We start from the raw sequence: 19,435 nt of genomic DNA, 5'->3' as shown, positions 1-19,435 counted from the left end.
TTTAAATGAACTGTAAATGACTTTAAACTTGATGTATGTGCCTAAAAGGTTTAATAAATGTGTCCTTATAATTATTTGTTTTCATCTAACTTGACCCTAGTAATTTGATTTTTATTCGTCTCAAACAAGTACAAGAATAAACATATCACAACAGAGAAAAGAAAAAAACAGCACACTATGATAAAGTGCAAGTTCGAGAAGTGGCGAAAGGAAGCAACGCTTATCAGCTTGAAATATACAGTTACACCTTTACCGTCGTACATGGATAACGTTTACGGTTTTTTTATTTTTATTATCCACCCGATTAAATGATGTTTTTTCTTCCGGGTTGAGACAGCGAAGGGAGGGATGAGCAATGATGCTGGCAGCCTGCATTCGCTCCGCACATCAGCAGCTGCAGCAGCAGCCAAATCCTTTCTTTCCTTCCCTCCCTCCCTCACAAGGAGCCGGCCAGCCAGAGGCAGCACGTCCGCCCCCCAGGCCTCCGCGAGGGACGGACCTCAGTCAGCCGCGGACTCTATCTCTCTCTCTCTCTCTTTCCCCGCCAGCCTCCCCTCATGGATGTCCCACCCCGTAACGGCTCGGGACGACGGACGCCGCCCGTGTAGATGTGTGTGACGGCCCACGTCTTACGTTAAGCTGCTTTTTTTCATGCGGTAACCGGTTGGTGTTCGACGGCAGAGAGGAGGAGGTGCGCGCGCCCCCCGTCGTTAGCCGGAGAAGCTAACCGAGCTAGCTAACTTTAGCCGCGCTTGGCACTCTAGTCGGGAGAGTTTGGTGGTTCACAAGCTAACCTGGGGCGGACTTGGGCTGCCCCGTCACTGTTTTAAATCAAGGTAAGCGAGCTGTATTCTTTTTAACATCAACGACCTTGCCGGTGTTCTTGCCACATTAACCACGCGCCGGCGAACGTGATATGTTCGTAGCCGAGTACGGGCGCTTATGGCAGCGGGCTTCTTGTTGACAGAAGCAGCCGAGTTAACGGAGGGAGGATGCGACCACCCTTAAAATGCAAATTGTCACTTTCCCTGACTGTTACTCAGCCGTCAATTACCGTGACACCACCAGTGTGATTTGCGTAAATAAATTATGCCTGCTCTGCTTTCAAGCGCTTTCTACAAAACATTGCTTTGAGAAAACAGCAAAAACAGACGCAGACCCGTGATGGGACATTGATCCTGTCATGGCTAAAATTACATTTTGCTGTATCTAGGACTGTTTTGTAATATATCTTCGGTTTTATCATTGTACCACAGCCTCTGTTAATGAGTATTTTGTATAACAATAATTTAGCATCCATCACTATCTGTAATTCTGCACTGAGGTCAGCTGATTCAATCAATTTACAACCCTCTTACTCAACTTGATTACATTTCACGTACCAGCCACTTGGTGATCTTTATACTTGTTTGCATGAAGTGTTCATGACTTCTAAAGAGAGAATGCATTAACAGTGTTGACATCATTAGTGATGGGAAAATTGATTCCTCATCATTGCAAATGAAGATGGCAACCTGTCATGTTCCATAAAGCAGTTATTTTCAATCTTTTTTGGCTCGTGTACGCCTGAACCTTTTTGTACCTATGAGCCCCCCCTCACGCATACGTTTTTATGATTCTCCAAAAATAGGACGTAACATAACTGATTATGAAATGAAAGTAATTTTATGTTATAAAGCTTTTCTTCAACTTTGAATATTTAATTCGTCCGCATTGTCTTCTTTTTAACTCAAATTAACGAAAAATAAATACGTTGCCTTGAAAATAAATAATATAAATACACTTAAAATATATTTAAAAAAATAAACCTGCTTTTTATATATATATAATAAACATATAAACTGACACTTCTTTGTATAAGTCCCCTTCAAATAGGCTGCTCTTCCTTTCAGGTGAGTTTTGGTTCATTCGTCTAACTCTTATTTTGAAAACAATACTTTTAATTTGGCGTAAACAATGTCAAGCATGAAGTGTACGGCACTTGTGTGATATGCAGAAAGTTATGCGGTTGAGAAAAAAAGGAAAAGAGATGATGATGAATCCATGCATGCAGTTTTCACTCTGCCAAATATTGACATAAAACGTTTATATTAAAAGCTACAAATAAATATCAGAATGTTTTGCATCCTGTCTCCAGAGTTTACAATGCTGTCTAGCGCAGACTAAGCCCATACTTCTTAGCGAGTACCGTACAGAAGCATTTAAACTTTAAATATCAGGAACAAAACACTGAACATGAATATTATTCAGACCCACTTAGCAGTTTTACTCTCTTTTCATCAGTCATCTGAGCTTTAATTAGACCCTTGAGTTCACACACGGCTGCTGTGATTTTGCGCGGCTGTGCCACATCTCTGGGAAATAAATTAAGTTGAATGTTTCCACATACTTTCACCTGATTTAAATGATCGGCTCGTTATCAGGCTCCTGCAGAGCTTGCAGCACACTTGAAACTTGTGTGATGGCATGACTATCCGACATGGGGAGGAAATGATTCATGTTCCTCATTTCAAGGCCATGGACTCAACTTGATGCGTTTCCTATGCTGCGTGCGTGTTGACGGTGTGTTCGGGCCTCAGCACATTTGGCTTGCTTGGATGGACTTTTTAGTTTCCTAAATCAGTCATCTCTATCCAGTGTGCCATGAGAGATCATCGGGGTTCTGGGAGATATTAGCCAGTTTCACTTCATTTGTTGATTACATATGTGTCTCATCTATCAGTGCCGGTGACGTATAGTGACAGACAAAACGATTCAATATTCTTCCATTGGATGACACAATGGTTGACCTCCAATTTGTCCTCTACAGGCAATGTCTTCATTAACATTTACGTTTGCAACTGTCGCGCATGTGTAAAAAGAAGTTAACCTCAAAGTAATTCAAATAAACCCTCCTCCTGCCATGGGCTTTGGTGTTTGCAGAAGAGGATTTCTTATATTTTCTTCTTCAAATACAGGTCACAAAAAAAATTCTGAACGATTATTAGCGTTTCGATTCATTTCAATGAGGCGAATTAATTTGATATGCAAATACATGGAGTTATGAGCTTGGTCATGGAATGAATTAAACTTGTAAGTCAAGGTAGCACTTCATTGTGCACTCACCTCTGTTGCAGAAGATTTTGGTCAGTTTACAATTTGTCCAACCTTTAGGGGCAGTTTTAAAGTTCCTCCGTTATGTTGACGTACGAGTTTGTAGTAGCGGCCTAAGGTGGTATGTTTTTAGCCTGACAGATACACAATTTAAAACTAAGAATTGTGTTCAAGATGCTGAGCAATTGTGAAGGTCTTTTTCTCTTGATCTGTCAGTCTGTGGAGCAAAAAGTGAGCAATATGAGTGTTTAAATCCGAGGAAACCTTTGTTTGTCATCCATGGCAATTTTGGTGAATTTATTGCTGCTCGGAGCTTGTCAGGAACAATAGCTCCATTCTGGCACATGTCTCCGGAGGGAGGCAGCAGCATTCCCGGCACTCCGTGTGCCAGCGAGGCTTGCTTTAGGATTGGGTTTCCACAGCCACCTGGAGCTTGCAGCACAGGAATGCCATTGTTCCAAACTTTGGGACTATAGCGGGATCAGAGTTACTTGCGCGCACACACACACAGATTCAAGTACAAACACTTTGTTGCTACTGTGTATAAGCTTTGTTGAGGGTAAATAAAAGAAAGTAACAAGTAGCTGACAATCAAACTAAGCTGTTTGTTGCTTGATTGCAGTAAATTTGAGTGTTTTCATTTGTCCAAAAAATGAAAGTCAAAAGCAGTCCTTCATTTTATTTGTATTATGCTTGGGTGACTTTATTAAGTTGTTATGCTGCCAGAGAGATAAACAGATTTGTTATTGTCTTGTACTTGGGGGGACTTGAACTGGACTGATTTGTTCTTAGACATTTTTGTGATCAAGCCTCCTATTAATCAGTCTTGTAAAGCGACAGCAGATCATTAAATGGTGAAAATATTATTCCTGCCATTTTTTTTACCGGGCCACTTCACTCAATTAATGTTGACTGACATACTGTGTTCATCTACTTGTTTTTCATACCACTAATCTGTGTGGGGCTGCTGTTGATTGGTGGGAGTGGGGCTGAACGATTAATCATTTTTATCTAACTAGTACATTCAAAACAATGCAATGAGAGAAATGCCCAAAATGAATACACAAATAAGATATTGACTTAAATATTAATTCAAAGAACGACATTTTACTTTGTTAAATGAACCATAGCTTTGGTGACCAGTATTATTCATCAAACCGCAAGTCCAAATCAATTATAATAAAATTATAAACATTTAAGAGGATTATAAATTTAACTGTTAAAAAATACGAATGAACATACATTTGAATGTTTTAAATTTAACAATGCAAAATCGGTGTTGAAGAGCACATCAAGCAGAAGATCCGCCCCCGCAGTGAAGTTACAACAAGTCCCAAATGGAATCTCCAGGAAGGCCTGCAAGGTATGACGGAAAGATTAGAAGATTATAATGAGATAAGAGGCAATTGCATCATATAATCGGCGTACATCAAGGTCCAGAGGGAGCAGGTTGAAAGTCAGATTAAGAAGGATTTTGAGGAGCTTCGTTGCTTCCTGCAGGTTGAAGAGGAGGCCAGGTTGTCTGCTGTGAGGGAAGAAAAGAAGAAGAAGAGCCAGATGATGAAGGAGAAGATTGAGGTTCTCAGCAGACATGGCCACTCCCTCAGATGTTATCAGAGACGCAGAGGAGCAAGTGACATTTGACCATGTTTCCTTCATTTAGAACTTCCAGACCGCAATGACCAGAATCCAAATGTTGCCCAACTGGCCCAGGCTGCTCTCATCTGATGAAGAGCTCTACTGGATCAAGCCAAACATGTAGGCAACCCCGTGGGAACAAATGAAGGAGACCGTCTCCTACAGTCCCGTCATTCTATATCCAAACACAGCCGCTCCAGAACTCAGTCTGTCTGAAGATCTGACCAGTGTGAGTTCTGAAGGCAGACAGCAGCGTCCCATAAATCCAGAGAGGTTTTCATCGAACGTTGTCCGCGGTTCTGCTTTGGCCGTGGGAACGAAGATGTTGTGGTGGGAGACATCACTGGAGGCCGGGGGGTGGTGTGTGTGTGGTGGGGCTTCGGGGATCCTTGTTGCCGGATTGTTATCTGTCACACCATATGGCCCCCAACGAAATGTTTACTGCTTATGAAGGTAAAAGGCTTCACCTTGTTGGCGTTAAACTTGGACGTCCACACAAGTTGACCCATCATTCACATTTATCCCTCTTTTGGCGTCAGGAAACGAATAAAGAATACATCCTTCACGTCATGTGTGGACGGACGGAGTGTCTGGAGTTGTTTCTGCAAGTTCCTTAGCAGCAGTGTTTACTCAGCATGTTTCTTTCTGAGATAAACGGCAGAATACAAGCAGCACTAACAGGAGTCGTCTGCGAGCGCACATCTATTATTGTCAAGAGTCTATGGTGTCACCCTGACGTCACTCGGCACGCTATTACGACCCATTAGCTGACCAAAAACATGCCTGATGTAAAATACACAAATCAAGCGGTAAACGTACCTGCATCAACCGGAACAATAATCATCAATGTCAGGTTACAGACGATTACATAGACGGGCGAAAATCCATTTCCGTTTATGCGTAATCCGTCTTTTTTAAAACATTTCCAGTTGATCATTTATCGCCGGCAAAATGGGCGTCCGTCATAGGCAGATAGACGGACCGTCGGCTCGGCAGAATGCCCAGCTCTGCAAATAAAAGCTCATTTCAATTGTACTTCATTATGTACAAAGGATACTTTGTGTCAAAAATTTCCTATCCAAAAGAATTTTATTTTTGCTTGTATCTGTTTTAAAACTGTCAGTGTAATCAAATCCGGAGCATATGTGAAAGAAATGTATTTGAGAGAAAAGATGCATGTAGTTTTTTTTTTTTTTTTTTTTTTTTTTTTTTCAGTTTTCAAATAGTCTGGTGTATATAAGACGGGTTGAAAAAAAGAATGACATTAAATCTCATAGACTAAAGAAAAAAAAAATCCATCACAGTGGGTTGTCTCGACAGTACTCATGGGACGTGGGGTAAGCAAAATTGGAATCATTCTCTCATGAGGATGCTTCTCCACTTGCATAGTGTGTTAACGATGTGCCAATGCAGAAGGAGGGGAGAATGTTTGAGACCTTGTCACAACCTTGTTTAACAATTAACGAGCAACATTAATCACTTTTTATTTGTTTGTTGAGATGATTGGAAAGTGTGTGCCCAGAGCAAGCTGAAGCAGATGATGTGATTACATTGTCAGTGTAATAATTATTGGCTCAGGATTTCCCCATTTGTCACTTTGTAATTAAAAAGAAGTATGACTTCACTACACCTTTTATGATGTAGGAGTAGCAGGGGTACTTGATATACATACGTGTACTAAAAATGATACAATAACTTGTTATAAAACAAAATGGGGATAGCACATATTTTTTTTTAAATTACTGCTACTTTTGCGCAGTTCAGCACATTTCTCCCAAAATACGGTTGAGTGTGCTTCCATCCAGCTGTTTATTAGTCACACCTGTAAAATATGTACAGTAGTTATATGTGGAAAGATCGAAAGTGCTGCGGTAGACTTGAGTGTAATTTATTCAGTCTTCGGGGCCCCCATACAACAGTAGTACGGCAAACATGGAGTGACATCATCTGAAGCAGCGCAGCTATGTAAGACAAAAGTCTAATGCAAAAAAAAAAAAAAAAAGACAAAAATGTAATGCTAGGTTCAGAGCAAACACGAAACATTGCGTCACGCTGTGTGTCTCACGTGCTTTTGTTCACGGGGTATCTACACCCGGGTCGCTTTGAGCGGAGAAGAGAACGTGCTTCTCCTTCTCCTCCGACAGAGGGGGGAAAATAAACATTGCTAGTCAATCTGGTAACTGGTGCTGGTGTAATCACTTTGGCTAATGCTAAATGCTATCTCGGTTGACAGTTCAACTGAAAACAAGTCAATACACCCACCAGATATGCCAGCTTACTCGCCGGCCGCAATTGGAAGCTGGCTGTGTTGTTGAGTGATATTGTCCCACATCGTTTATTATTTCAGTAATTTGAAGTTCCATTTATTGTCATCTATGACTCCACTGTTTTTACTGATGTTATTGATTTTTACCTTGGTTGTTTTATACAGGTATTGTTTCCAAGTCCGAGTTTGTATCGTTGGAGTGCTTATGCGACTTATTTCCAATAGTGGATCTTTGTGGTGGTGCATTTACAGTTTTTTTTTGGGGGGGGGTTAAATAATTTTTACTATCGGTTTGGGTGTGTTGAATATTTAAAAAAAAAAAATCCACTCTAAAAGCTGTCCAACTCCTTGCTAACCATCTTTCTTCCTCCTCCCCAGATCATTCTGTGCATTTTCCTAAATCACTATTTTGTTTTCTTCTAAAGGAAAAATGATTCTTCAAACTGCATTTTAAACCTCAGCTTTACAGATGCCATGTATACTGTGCAGTTGGTTTGTGTTGTGGGAACCTTGGTACCGGATGTTAATTCAATTACATTTATTATTTTTTTCCCAAAAAGCCCCTCGTGGATAAGCAGTTTGGATAATGGATGGATGGATGGGAAAACATGGTGGTGACGCATTTATTTTTGGGATGACAAAGATAGTAATTGCGGCACAGCGTCTTAACTTGTCCTTGATAGTGGAACAATGACAAAGAAAAAAAAAAAGACTTTGGGATTGGGTTCATTGTTGGGTCGCTGAGGTAAGGAGGTTCAGTCATAAAAACGTTATAACTGCCATGTGTTTTTTTTATGAACTGTGAGAACTGCATTTGATCCCTGGGATGGCTTTGATGCTCTTCTAATTATGTGCTAAAAAAGAAGCAAACCCTTATTACGATTACGAATTGGTGTTATATCAGTGTTGCGTGTCATGCTTCCTTTACTCTGCCAATAAGTAATGTGTACTACTTGTGGTGTAGAAAAAAAAACATGTTATTAGTGGTCTGTAGTCTTGTCGTGACAGCGGATGTTGCAGACTCTTTAGCAAGATCAGATAGTAGGAATATAAGGGCTGATCGTCTGATGAACAGAAAAGAAAACAGGAGGAGTAGAAGAGGAGATTGCTATCAACGTTTAGTGTTTTTTTTCCCCCCCTTTGGTCAGTGTGTGTCATTGTGCGCGTGTCAGTTTGTAGCAGTATTTGTACAGTATGTTTGTTTGCGTTTCGTGTGTGTGCGTATGGAGTCGCAAGTGTGTGCAGCCTCTGGTTTTCCTCTGAGTCACGTCAGGGATTGAGTTGCGTAGAAGTGGGTCAGCCAATGCCACCAGGGAGTATTTGCAGCTCCCTCTTTGGCTTGAGCCCACTAAAGGCCAATGTCAACATTTACATCCTCGTTATTTGTGCACGCAGGCTGCTCACCACTGTATAATGTTTTGTATGTGCATGTACGCTGTAATGCATAGGTTCTTTCTCAATTTTTCTTCCTCATTCAGTTACTGTGTCTCTGGTTGCTAAAAACCCTCAATCCTTCCTGTCATTTTTACCTAAAACGCTCGCGCGGCTAATCCGTTCACGCTAACTCAATCAACGATCAAAATATGTTGAAAATATGCGTATCTGATGGGAATTTGTCATGTTTGCAGGAGCATATAATGTGGTTATATGCATGTAAGGCTTGGTGTGGACTAACTATTTTACTAGAATATTTTTACTGGACCCTTGTCGACGTAATAGGACCATTATTGATGGATTGACATTGTCTTGGAAATTTTTTGAAGCTAAAATGATGGGTTCCCTATTTTTTTTTGTGTTTTTGAATGTCTGACTTAAGAGCTCGCTGAGCCTGCAGATATGATTATACCTTAAAATGTTGAGCATTATTAAAATCTCCAGGAACTTAGTTTTTTAACGGTGTATCACATGCCCGGGCAAGTTTCCAGGTAGTGACGTAAATCCCCCGGCAGACAACTGTCCCGCATGCGGGACGCAGGAACGTAAATTAATTGTACTTTGAGAACCTCACAGGCGGTGTTACAGGAATCAACATTGTGTAAAACCATTGACTAGCAAGGTACAGCTTGCTAAATAGGAAATAGGTTTCTGTTCAATATTATACCGTGGTATTTGTTTTTGGGTTCAATTTTTCAAATCTGTTTCTGTCTCATTTAGCTTGCCTACACATGACTTTTTCTGTCACTTTTCTTTGTCAGAACTGTACTGGATGTGAATAAGGTTATCGGTTGAAAGGAATACAAGCACACTATGAATCTTTTGCACCATTAACCGGTTCCACTTAAAAACATATTTTGACAGACCGGCATAGAAATAAATACAAAGGAAATGATTAAATGTACAACTCATCATTTTGCTGAATTTATTTGCTGTACTTTGAACGCTGCACTATTTCCTTTTCAACACATTAGTCATATCTTAGGGCGTAGTCTTTTTTTTTTTTTTTTTCTTTCAAAAACTCCCAAGGCTTGTCTTTTAATGCCTTCCTCATTCATTCACTGATTTGAAGATGTATCTGTGTATTGAACCATTGAGTGTACACTGGTGTGTTGACACGGCAGTGTCATTATATGGAAAGGTTTTCTTTTTTAGTTTAAAATAGCTCACTTCAACTGCCAGTATCTCTTGTCAGTCCCTGTCCAATGGTAGAATTTAATAAATGCATCTGGATTGTGTTTCACCAGCTAGCTAGTGCTAAGCTAACCTGTCCTCTCTAGTTCGGCCGGCGCCCCACGTGGCCAAACACTCTTCGTATCCTGCTGTGACGGCGCGACAGGCCAGCAGTGACGTAGCAAAGACAAAGGCATTGATCCACTGCCTAGCTGGGCTTTATCGACTGACTGCTTAACAGTCAAATTTAATGCTCATTAGCCAGATAAATATTCCAATAGACGCACAAACAATTGCGGTTTTCCGGCTCCAATGCTGCGCGCTTTTTGAGTCACCGCCGATTGGTGCCCAACTGTTTGGCCGTTTCATGTAAGAAGCGTTTGCTCAAGGTGTCATCAGATGAATGACAAGTCAAATGTTTTTCTCCTCATGACTTCATACAGAGGAATACGCATTACAGAGGATGACGCTGCAGGCAGCACATGGAACACTTGAAGAGTGGGAACTAACGCGGAGAGCAGCTGCCTCGCGAGGTCACACCCAGTGACCCTTTCCAGTCGCATCCACTTTCCTACTTTGTGACAGTGTTCAAGCGCATCTGTACGTTGCTCACAGCATCTGTTTCATTCCTGAGATAGGACAGGAAGATGACATAGTTTCCATAGCGACAGCCTTGCTCTTTCCCATCCCCCCTTTTTACCCACCGTTGTAGTACGTTGAATATATCCACTTTCTGCTGACTCTGGGCGAAACTGCTGTGACACACACACTTTCACACAGATGTCTCCGTTTACCTTGAACGGTTGCGTGCCCTTTTAAATAGCTCTCATTGACACTGAGGTCATGATTTATTTTCAGATTTCTTAGACACACCCATTTTCAACCACTTTTCGTCGAATCTGTCCACATGCACTGCAGGAATTGTGGTTTGACTAAATGGAGCTGAAACTATAAACTGCATTATTATAACAGTGTTAAGGCAAAGAAACACTATTTTTTTGTGCGCAGGTGTGCAACGTTTTGAATCTAACGGTACGTCATTGCACACGTGACATTTTTTGGGAGGTTTGATAAAATTGTAAGTTCCCCACTTATGACAACCACACTTGTAATGTAAATGAACTTGCATATGGGAATGCATTCGAAAATCCCATGCACCACACATTTCCACTCACTTTTATTGTCTCTGAATTCAATATATATGAAATAATCATATTTGAAATTATATATAAAACTATTTATACTTCACTCATTTTTGTCAAATTATCTTCTGTAATTTGTTTATTGATCCTTGCCGTTGCTTTGTGGTTTTTGCTTCAAAAGTTGGTGTTGACGCTGCTTTATTTAAGCCTGTGCGGTCTCCCATGCCTCTGATTTACTTCTATTGATGTTGGGCCCCTTTTAGGAAACAAAGCGTCTTATAACTAAACTCTCACATAAATCTCTGAATTTATTGCAGCCGGCCTCAGGATAATGATTAATGGCCTCACCTAGTTACAACACTGTAAATAACAGAATGTACAAGTGTCAAACAAAGAGTATTGTTTAAAAAAAATACAAATAAAAAAGGAGTGTATGTAAACGACATGCCTTTCAAGTTTTAATAGCAAATCTATTTCCGATTATGCCTAATAGAGTAAAGCTAAAGGGCCCTTTGTGTGCTTTGGGACATAAAGTAAGGAAGCAAAAGGCCTGACTCAAACACTGGGCCTAATTCACAAACGGTGCACATGCACAAATTTGTGCTTAATCATGAGCACAAACATTTGAAGCGCAAATCTGTGATAATTGATTCATCAATTTATTCTTATTTGAATTTCAGAACAAATTTAGAACCTCCTCCCATACCATGCACAATGAAGGATCGGCCTTCGAAAAAACGTTAAACACATTGTTTTTGCAAGATGAACAACATTTTGAAACTACATTAATTTAGAAATGAACGACATTAATTTCGTAATTTAGTTGTTATAATTGTATGATAGAATCTGGAATTTGCTAATGACGCAACTAAATGTCCTAAATAACCATGAATTGGACACGTCTCTGCCATTCATACACTCATGCTTACGCGGACAAAATTTCTTTAATCCGATTGGAGTTTGGATTAAAATTATGATCGGATGCACTGTTTTCATGGACACTAAAAATACGAGTCGAGTTAACACTTGGAGTTGCAAATATCCCAGTTCAGTCTTGCGCCCGCCATGTCTTTCGTTCGCTCTGCTTCTGTTTTGTTTTTTTCTCTCCAAATTTTAATTTAAAAAATAAGAGTTTTCACGCACACCGATCAGATTATAGCTCGACATAAACACCGCTCTCGTTCGGAATAAAATCTTGATCGGATTGGTCTTGATCGGGTCAGAATATTCCGAATGGGGTGGGTGAATGAAGCATTTTTATTCCGATCAGACTAAATGTTGTCCTTATAAACATAGCCTTATAGTACTAAGAATATCAAATGGGAGCAAATAAATTAGCTGTAAGTGACAGAAGAATGTCATCACTTTCACCCTCGTTCTGTTTACGTATGCCAGATGCCAACGTGACTGTTAAGGGACTGGCACGGTGCAGAGCTCCAGCTTGTGAAGCCAGGGCCTCGACTCGGTCAAGGGCAGTGGCAGTGGCAGGAGTGCCGCCCAGGGCTGTATTGAAACTCACTTGACTTGTCAGTAGCAGCGGGAGTTCCTCTTGCAGTGTGGCAACACTTCACAAACACTGAGGCGCTCTGCTGCTTATCTGCACAGAAGCTAAATCTCCAAAAGCCCAGAGAGGATTTATTGAGATTTGGCTCTCAACTCTCACTTTCAACCTGAAGAGGAATCCTGTTTGTAACTGGGTTGACCCTTTTAAACACTTTCTCTTCTCACTTTCACCTTTTGTTGTCGCGTTTGCTAAGTTGTATCACAGGCTTTCACTCAAGTTTCCACAGTTGACATTAATGCCCCTTGAAAACAAAAAGGGTGCATTCATCGATCTATTGTCCTTCAAAAGATAGGTCATCTGAGCTGACCTTATTATTGGAAACGTTGTTTTTGTGTGTGGACATTTGTATGATACATATACATACTTTCATACATCATTGGAGAATACCCTTTGGAATACATTGTGGTCACTTTTATAGCCACCAACCGTGTTGCTTTTTCAGCATTTTTGATGAATAATTTCACTGGGAAAAAAAACTGCATTTAAATGCGCTTTGAAAAACCCCCCAACAATATTCGACCCCATACAGCTAAAACCCTTTTTAATTAGCTGTGCAAGAAGCAAGTATGTTCCCTTTGTTTACCTCTCCTTGGCTGATTCTAATTAGGCTTTGTAAACCCAAACAAATACTTTCCGTTGTGCAACTACTGTCCTCCAAGGTGCACTTGTGAGGCCGTTTAGATCCTCATGTGTCCTTTTCTATCTTTAAAAGCTTCCTTTTACCCTTTCTTTAAACAGTATATGTCAGCAGGATTCCTCACATACAGCAAAGCAAGAAGGGGAGTGGATGAGAGCAGAGGAAACCCCCCCCCCCCCGCTGTGGCAGCTGTGTGCTTTAAGCCAAACTCTCCTTGTCCAAAATTCGACTCTGCCTGTTGGGCCCATACGGGCTTGTATTCATCGGTGGCTCTTATCTGCAAGCAGGCAGCTTCCCTGAGTGTGAGACTATGGACTCTTGCTTGAGTGGAGCGGTTGTAGTCCAGTCACACTGATAGCCGCATCAACGGTTACTCGAAGCCGATGGCTTACTGAACAGCAGCAGCATTGTTTTGGTGTGAGTCGTCAAACCCTGCAAAGTTTCAAATGTGGTCATTGCTTTTGTTGTAGCAATCACCACAGTGTTTCCTCTAATTGTGGTTCTCAGCCTTGTTGGAGATAACCGAACCCCTCAAGTTTCATACTTGCATTCATCGAACCCTTCAAAATTGGGAAAGGAAAATGTGTTTGTTTTTACCTCATTTAAAACATAGGTGTCTATCTATCTTGGACACAAAATCATTGTGTTCATAGAACAAAACTAGACGCCTCTCCCGCACTGAATTTAAAAGAAATGAGAGGAGCTGCTCCCATTGGCCGGGAATCAGGTCGGCTATGTTCACTCCCACAACGACGCAATCGCCCCTTTCTAACTGCACCCATCTACGAAAATACCAAAAGAAAGAAAAGTCCACCGATGCGCACGGTTATGCTGCACTTTGCGCTAGATTTGTGCTCGTCATGACAATAGGGCCCACAGTGTTTGCATTGACTTGTGCTGAACCCCTGAGACTATAAATGAATACTTCATGTGTGCAATAAGCCACATTTCGTAAGGAAGTCTAAAATAAAATGTTGTCCAGTACAAAAATGTGTGCACTTTGCAGAAAGTCATGTCATTGCTACATACTGGGGCTCACATGCTGCCATTGAATTAGTATGAGTTTGGCAATTGCTCATTTAGAAGCCAAATTATAAAACTGACCAGTTGTTATGTAGTGTGTGTTGTGGTGATATCGACCTCATGACGGAACTGCTTAAATGGAATATTGGAGATGTTCTGCTATGAAAAGCAAGTCGCATGCGTACATTAATTCGCTTGGCCCATGATTGATTGTGCATTTTGCAGCTGCTAATAGCCTATTGAGTGTCAGTTATTTATTTTTTTTTTTTAAGTAGACTCCCCTTGATCAGATCACTTGAACTGGCCCAGTGGTGTAAGTGAGCAACAATGCAGACAGTTTAGGTTACATAACCATGCTGACTGCCATTGACAGACAGATACTGTAATATTTGTGCATAAGATGTGATGAGATGAAACATGTTCTCCCTTGAAAGAACACATATGGCTCTTGTGGAGCTTTTGAAGTTGATATTACACAAGCCTGTAGTGACTCAGCAAGCACACTCAACCAGCCGCTTTTATTAAATGGGATCTCCGGAGCTCTGCTGCTCGCATATCAGATTGCCTTCACTCAGGATATCGTGGGATTTTAAGAGTGGTTTTCTAGCAAGTGTCATTGCCTGACTTTCCCACCAATACATTCGAGCATTAGAGTAGAAATACTTAAAAATTGCCCATCAGCCTTGCCTTGACTCAGTTATCTATTTTTTTTGTCACACAGCTGTGATATAATCATTCATTACATTACATCGTTCTCGCCATTCGCAGTTGAGAGGGACCAAGCCCCGAGCACCAATAGCGAAGATCCGCAAGTAATTAAGGCCAATAAAAAGGTTTGTAATTGCCTGTAGATGCCAGAAGATGGTTACGCCAGAAGAGACGAGCAGCTGCGTACTTTATTGGCTGCGCGGATCATCCCATCAATTTAAGTGTGTCAATTACAGTGCCTACCTTCATGGAATCTGCACACTCTGAGGGCACACTTGACCCATCCATGCCGCCCTACTGCACAACGGCCGTAATATGTTCCTACTACGCTATGGCGAATTTGGATAGAATGAATCAGAGAAATAATTGAGAAATGAATTATTAAGATAATCGGTAGTGAGCAGCTCTAAAATTGAAAAAAAAAAATGTGCAGCAAATTCATGTGCATCTGTATTGGACGATTTCAGCAATGGAAAATGGGAATCGGCAGCGTAAAAGCCTGGTTGGAACACTTCTATCAATTGGTGAAAAAGGATCAGCGCTAGCAGACTTTTTTGTTTTCACCTGCCAGGAGCATTTCAGAGGTTCAGAGGTTGTGGGTTCGATTCCGGCCCCAGCCTTCCTGTGTGGAGTTTGCATGATCTCCCCATGCCTGCGTGGGTTTTCTCCGGGTACTCCGGTTTCCTCACACATTCCAAAAACATGCATGGTAGCTTGATTGGACACTCTAAATTGCCCCTAGGTGTGATTGTGATTGTGAGTGTGTGTGTTTGTTTGTTTATCTCCGTGTGCCCTGCAATTGGCTGGCAACCAGTTCGGGGTGTCCCCCGCCTACTGCCCGAAGACAGCTGGGATAGGCTCCAGCACCACCGTGACCCTGGCGAGGGTAGAGCGTATAGATAATGGATGGATGGATGGATGGATGAAAACTTCATGTCCGGGAATTAGAGCTACCCTTACACTTCACTGATTCACGGCTCTTTGGTAGTTGCACACAAATTTCCAGGTTACGCATGGTGGATGTGTCAAAAGTCTGGGCGGTAGAATCACGTACCTCAAAAGTGTGACATAAAAAAATGACAAATGCGCGTACTGGAGAACAGCGCCCTAAAGATTCCTGGAATAAATTTAGTTTGACCTTATAAATTCTACTGTTTATAAAAATAAATGGAGAGTTTTTCACTTTTATTTTTTCCCAGCTGGTTTCAAAAAGTGCTTGCTTTCAAGCTACAGTGCAGAATATGATTTATTAAAGGTAAATATGAAATACATCTGTTAACTGAGACCAGCCCATCTGCTGCCTTAAATTTAGCACTCTGTACAAAGCAAGAGGTAAAAAAAATAACATAAAAATGTTGATCTGACTTTCCTGCCAGCTTAGGGTGCAGAGACCAGAACATAAGTTACGCTGTTCTGCGTCACGCTTTCGTCTCAGGGAATCTTTCCATCCTGACTGTTATCTTGTGTTGCTTCATGGGCTCCGATGCTGATTACAAAAACGGAAACAGAAATCTTTACCCCTCCCGCTTCTTCTCTCACATGCTGTCTTCAGACAAGCACGGCTTGCTTTGCACATTTTCAAATGTCAAACAAGTTCATCATCAAGTTACTGGAGGGATTCGCTGTGATGGGTGATGTAACATGCTCATGGCAACATTTGTCATTTCAAGCAGTGAGCATAACGTCTGTGATGCACCAATCAACTGAAACCAACACTAAAAGTATTCATATTTTTGTTGCACGGCGTTTTCATCAAATGTGTGTTGAAGATTCTTTGCAGACTTTTATTTCACAATGCACGTTTAAAGTTTTTGTTATGGACAAGATGGAAAAGGAAAAGCTGAAGTTCATTAATGTCACTGCAGCTTATGCTGCTAAAAATATCTTCCATTGCACTGAATCGCATGAAATGTTGCTTTGAATCACGAGTAAGTCTGTCCTGAATTGGAAATGTTGCCGGGAGCGTTGAGCTCACAGCTTGGGGCAGTGGAAACTCTTGATCCTATTAACACAACGGGAACAGCAGAAGAGATATGGTAGCATGAATAAATTACGAGTGAACAATAACATCAGCACTGACATTGGAGGTGTCCCGGCTGATCCGTCAATCCTGCTGAAATCTGCGATCTTGGCTCTCTGTGGCAATAATGGCAATTATATTCTTAAAAGACATTGTTGAGGAGGGGAAAAAAAAGCGAACTACTGCAGTGCCCTGTCCAAAAATATAAAAGTGAGATATGAATCTGTTGTCCGTGATAATGACCCAGCCGTAAGGTTAAATTAATAATTCCATTTCAAATATTGTTTTCTGAATGCTGGGAATTTACATCAATGCAAATGTTGTATTCAGTAGAAAAATGCAGGTCGAAATTAAAGAGGGAAGTCAACCCCCTAAATTTCTAAACACTATGCTCTATTCGCCTCCACTACTCTAAACAGCATTCTGATTAATGTTGATTTGTTGAATGAGTTATAAAAGCAGAAAAATCCACTCGTTTTTAGCCATCTCTGGGGCGGCCATTTTGTCACTTGCTGTCGACTGAAAATGCCACAACACAATTGCTCAAGGCTCAGGTAACAACCAATCACGGCTCACCTCATTTCTGAAGCTGAGCCATGATTGGTCGTTAAATGAGCAACTGTGATGTCATTTTCAATCGACGTCAAGTGACAAAATGGCCGCCCCTCAAGATGGACAAAACCGGGTGGATTTCACTGCTTAAGTCATATTCCACAAACACAGTCAGTCATAATGTTGTGTTTAAACTAGTCGGGCTGCATACAACATATTGTAAAGAAATGTTTGGGGTCGACTTCATCTTTAAGGTGAATTTAGCTCACAACTCGTAGCTCATTTCACCTTGTTCTTCTCTATACCACAAACTAATAGAGACTGAACCAACAGCGCCTCTGCTGGTGTCAACCACATAGTGCTCGCCGTTTTGCCTCAATTGCTGCACTACAGGATTAATCAACAATCAATTTGACACAATCAACATAATTGAGCACTGAATCCATTATTATAGCTATTCCTACATATAACCATTGAATTTTGTGCGTTTCATCCAGAACGGTAAGGCATACAAAAGCAAACACTATTTCCTCCTTTGGAAATAAAGAGTGACACAGAAAGATTGGCATTGGGCCAAATGTGCTGAGTACAAGAAGTCAGAGCACAGAGTCAAAAGTGGCCTAGTGGCCTGCTGCTCTTTGTCCTGTATTTTCTCCCCTTCGTCAACAGGAAGCAGTTATCTTTCTCTCGGCAACTCTTTCCCTGCGGCTGTCATTTTGGGTCTCTCCTGGTCAGTGTTTGTTCCTCTTCCTCCCCTCGCCTCCCCTCTGCGAGTACGTACAATATGTCCAGAAAGTGACAGCTCCGCCGCTTCCCAGCGCATGGCCCCTTCGTAGAACCACTACAGGCTGTGACCTTTTTTATCCAGAAACAGTGAGACAAAAAAGTGGCACGTCAAAGCAGGGTGGGCCATTACCTTCTTACCTATTTTTTCCTCGCTCTATTCCTAGAATTCCTGTTTTTTACTGCCCGGGCTTCCCCTGGAACATTGTCACAACTGTCAAGTTCCAGTTGCACTTGCCTGTGATATGGTTGTGTGCGTGTTTTTTTTTTTTTTTTTAAACCTTTCCTCTGGTTTGTTTTTCTGCATAGAGTAGGTGTTAGAGAGTTCATACGCCGCTGCCGGCCTAGCATGGTTTTCCTTTCCCACATCATTGAAGTGACAACTTGAATGCGGAGGCCTGTAAGGAGGCAGAGGCGGAGGGCCACATGACACTTTGTTGTTGTGAATACCAAACATGACACGTTGTGTTTCCCTCTGTTACAGCATATGTTACACAGAGTGTCACATAACATAGGGATAGACCGATATGCTTTTTTCAGGGCCGATACCGATTATTAGTAGTCAAATAACCGTTATTTGAAGCCGATATTTATTTGTAGAAAAAAGGGGTAAAATGGTGTCAAATTTATGAAAAATAAAAACTCCAGCACTTGACTTCGTTTAAATGCCTTTAAGCCCATGTTTATTAAACAACTTTAGTGATTTACTAGATGTTAAAGCTTTTCTAGATCTTAAAAAGTAGACAACTTTGTTTTAAGTCTCACAAAAAAGTGCAGGGAGCTCCCAGGCTCAGCTGCATGTCTTATAGTTCAATGAAAACAAACATCTCCTTACAGTAAATAGTTTTCTAAAAATCCACTGTAACTGAAATGTTTATCTTTCACACATCTTTGTTTTAAAGTTCACAAACATAAAAGTGAATCCTCAACGCAGCTACTAGCCAGAAAGATAAGCATGATTCCAAGACCGGACATTCACATGCAGTACTTTGCCGTCATTTTTTGCACCATGTACAGCACTTGCAGCGGTTGTTGTTTTAAAGTGCTCTATAAATAATGTTGAGTTTAGCTTTTCATGACTTGGCTTACACACAGACATGCACACACTGGCACTCACGTCTTACTTTTATCACCATTTCCCTATATTATAAGCAACTTTACATCTCTTGGGAGCCATGTCGCTCACAAAGCAAATTAACTGTTGTAACATTGGGGGAGCGGTTAGCTTGAGCCGCAAGGCAGCTTACTGTGGTGAACAGAATTGCCCCTTGTGTTTATATGGCATGGAAGGGCTCATAGTAATGTTACAAGTGAGTTATAGTAGACTGACATTTACAAAAATTTCGGCGAAGTCTACTGCATTACCTTGAACTACTAACTGGCCGACTCCCGTCGTGTATGT

The 19,435-nt window shown here is 41.2% G+C and overlaps 2 protein-coding genes across 4 annotated transcripts in view; both read left to right on the top strand.

Moving 5' to 3' along the window:
- galnt1 (UDP-N-acetyl-alpha-D-galactosamine:polypeptide N-acetylgalactosaminyltransferase 1) overlaps positions 1–19,435 on the top strand; it is a 48,379-nt gene that overhangs the window by 1,405 nt on the left and 27,539 nt on the right. The window contains exon 1 of one of the 3 annotated variants that reach the window (XM_086037295.1): positions 338–836. The exons of the other annotated variants lie outside the window; for them this stretch is intronic. The gene's annotated coding sequence lies outside the window, so the exon portion shown is untranslated. Of the gene's footprint in view, positions 1–337; positions 837–19,435 lie in introns of those variants that run through there. 3 annotated transcript variants of the gene reach the window in all.
- Positions 4,357–5,348, top strand: trim35-29 (tripartite motif containing 35-29; the record flags this gene model as incomplete). The annotated part of the gene is given in 5 exon segments (XM_086037781.1): positions 4,357–4,679; positions 4,681–4,825; positions 4,828–4,859; positions 4,861–5,167; positions 5,271–5,348. Coding segments are annotated over 5 exon segments (885 nt in total), but the record flags the coding sequence as incomplete, so codon positions are not given.

The sequence above is a fragment of the Filicampus tigris genome, chromosome 8, assembly GCF_054856515.1.
Source record: "Filicampus tigris isolate MCC_2025a chromosome 8, RoL_Ftig_1.0, whole genome shotgun sequence".
Taxonomy (NCBI): Eukaryota; Metazoa; Chordata; class Actinopteri; order Syngnathiformes; family Syngnathidae; genus Filicampus; species Filicampus tigris.
This window is presented reverse-complemented; position numbering and strand designations above follow the sequence as displayed.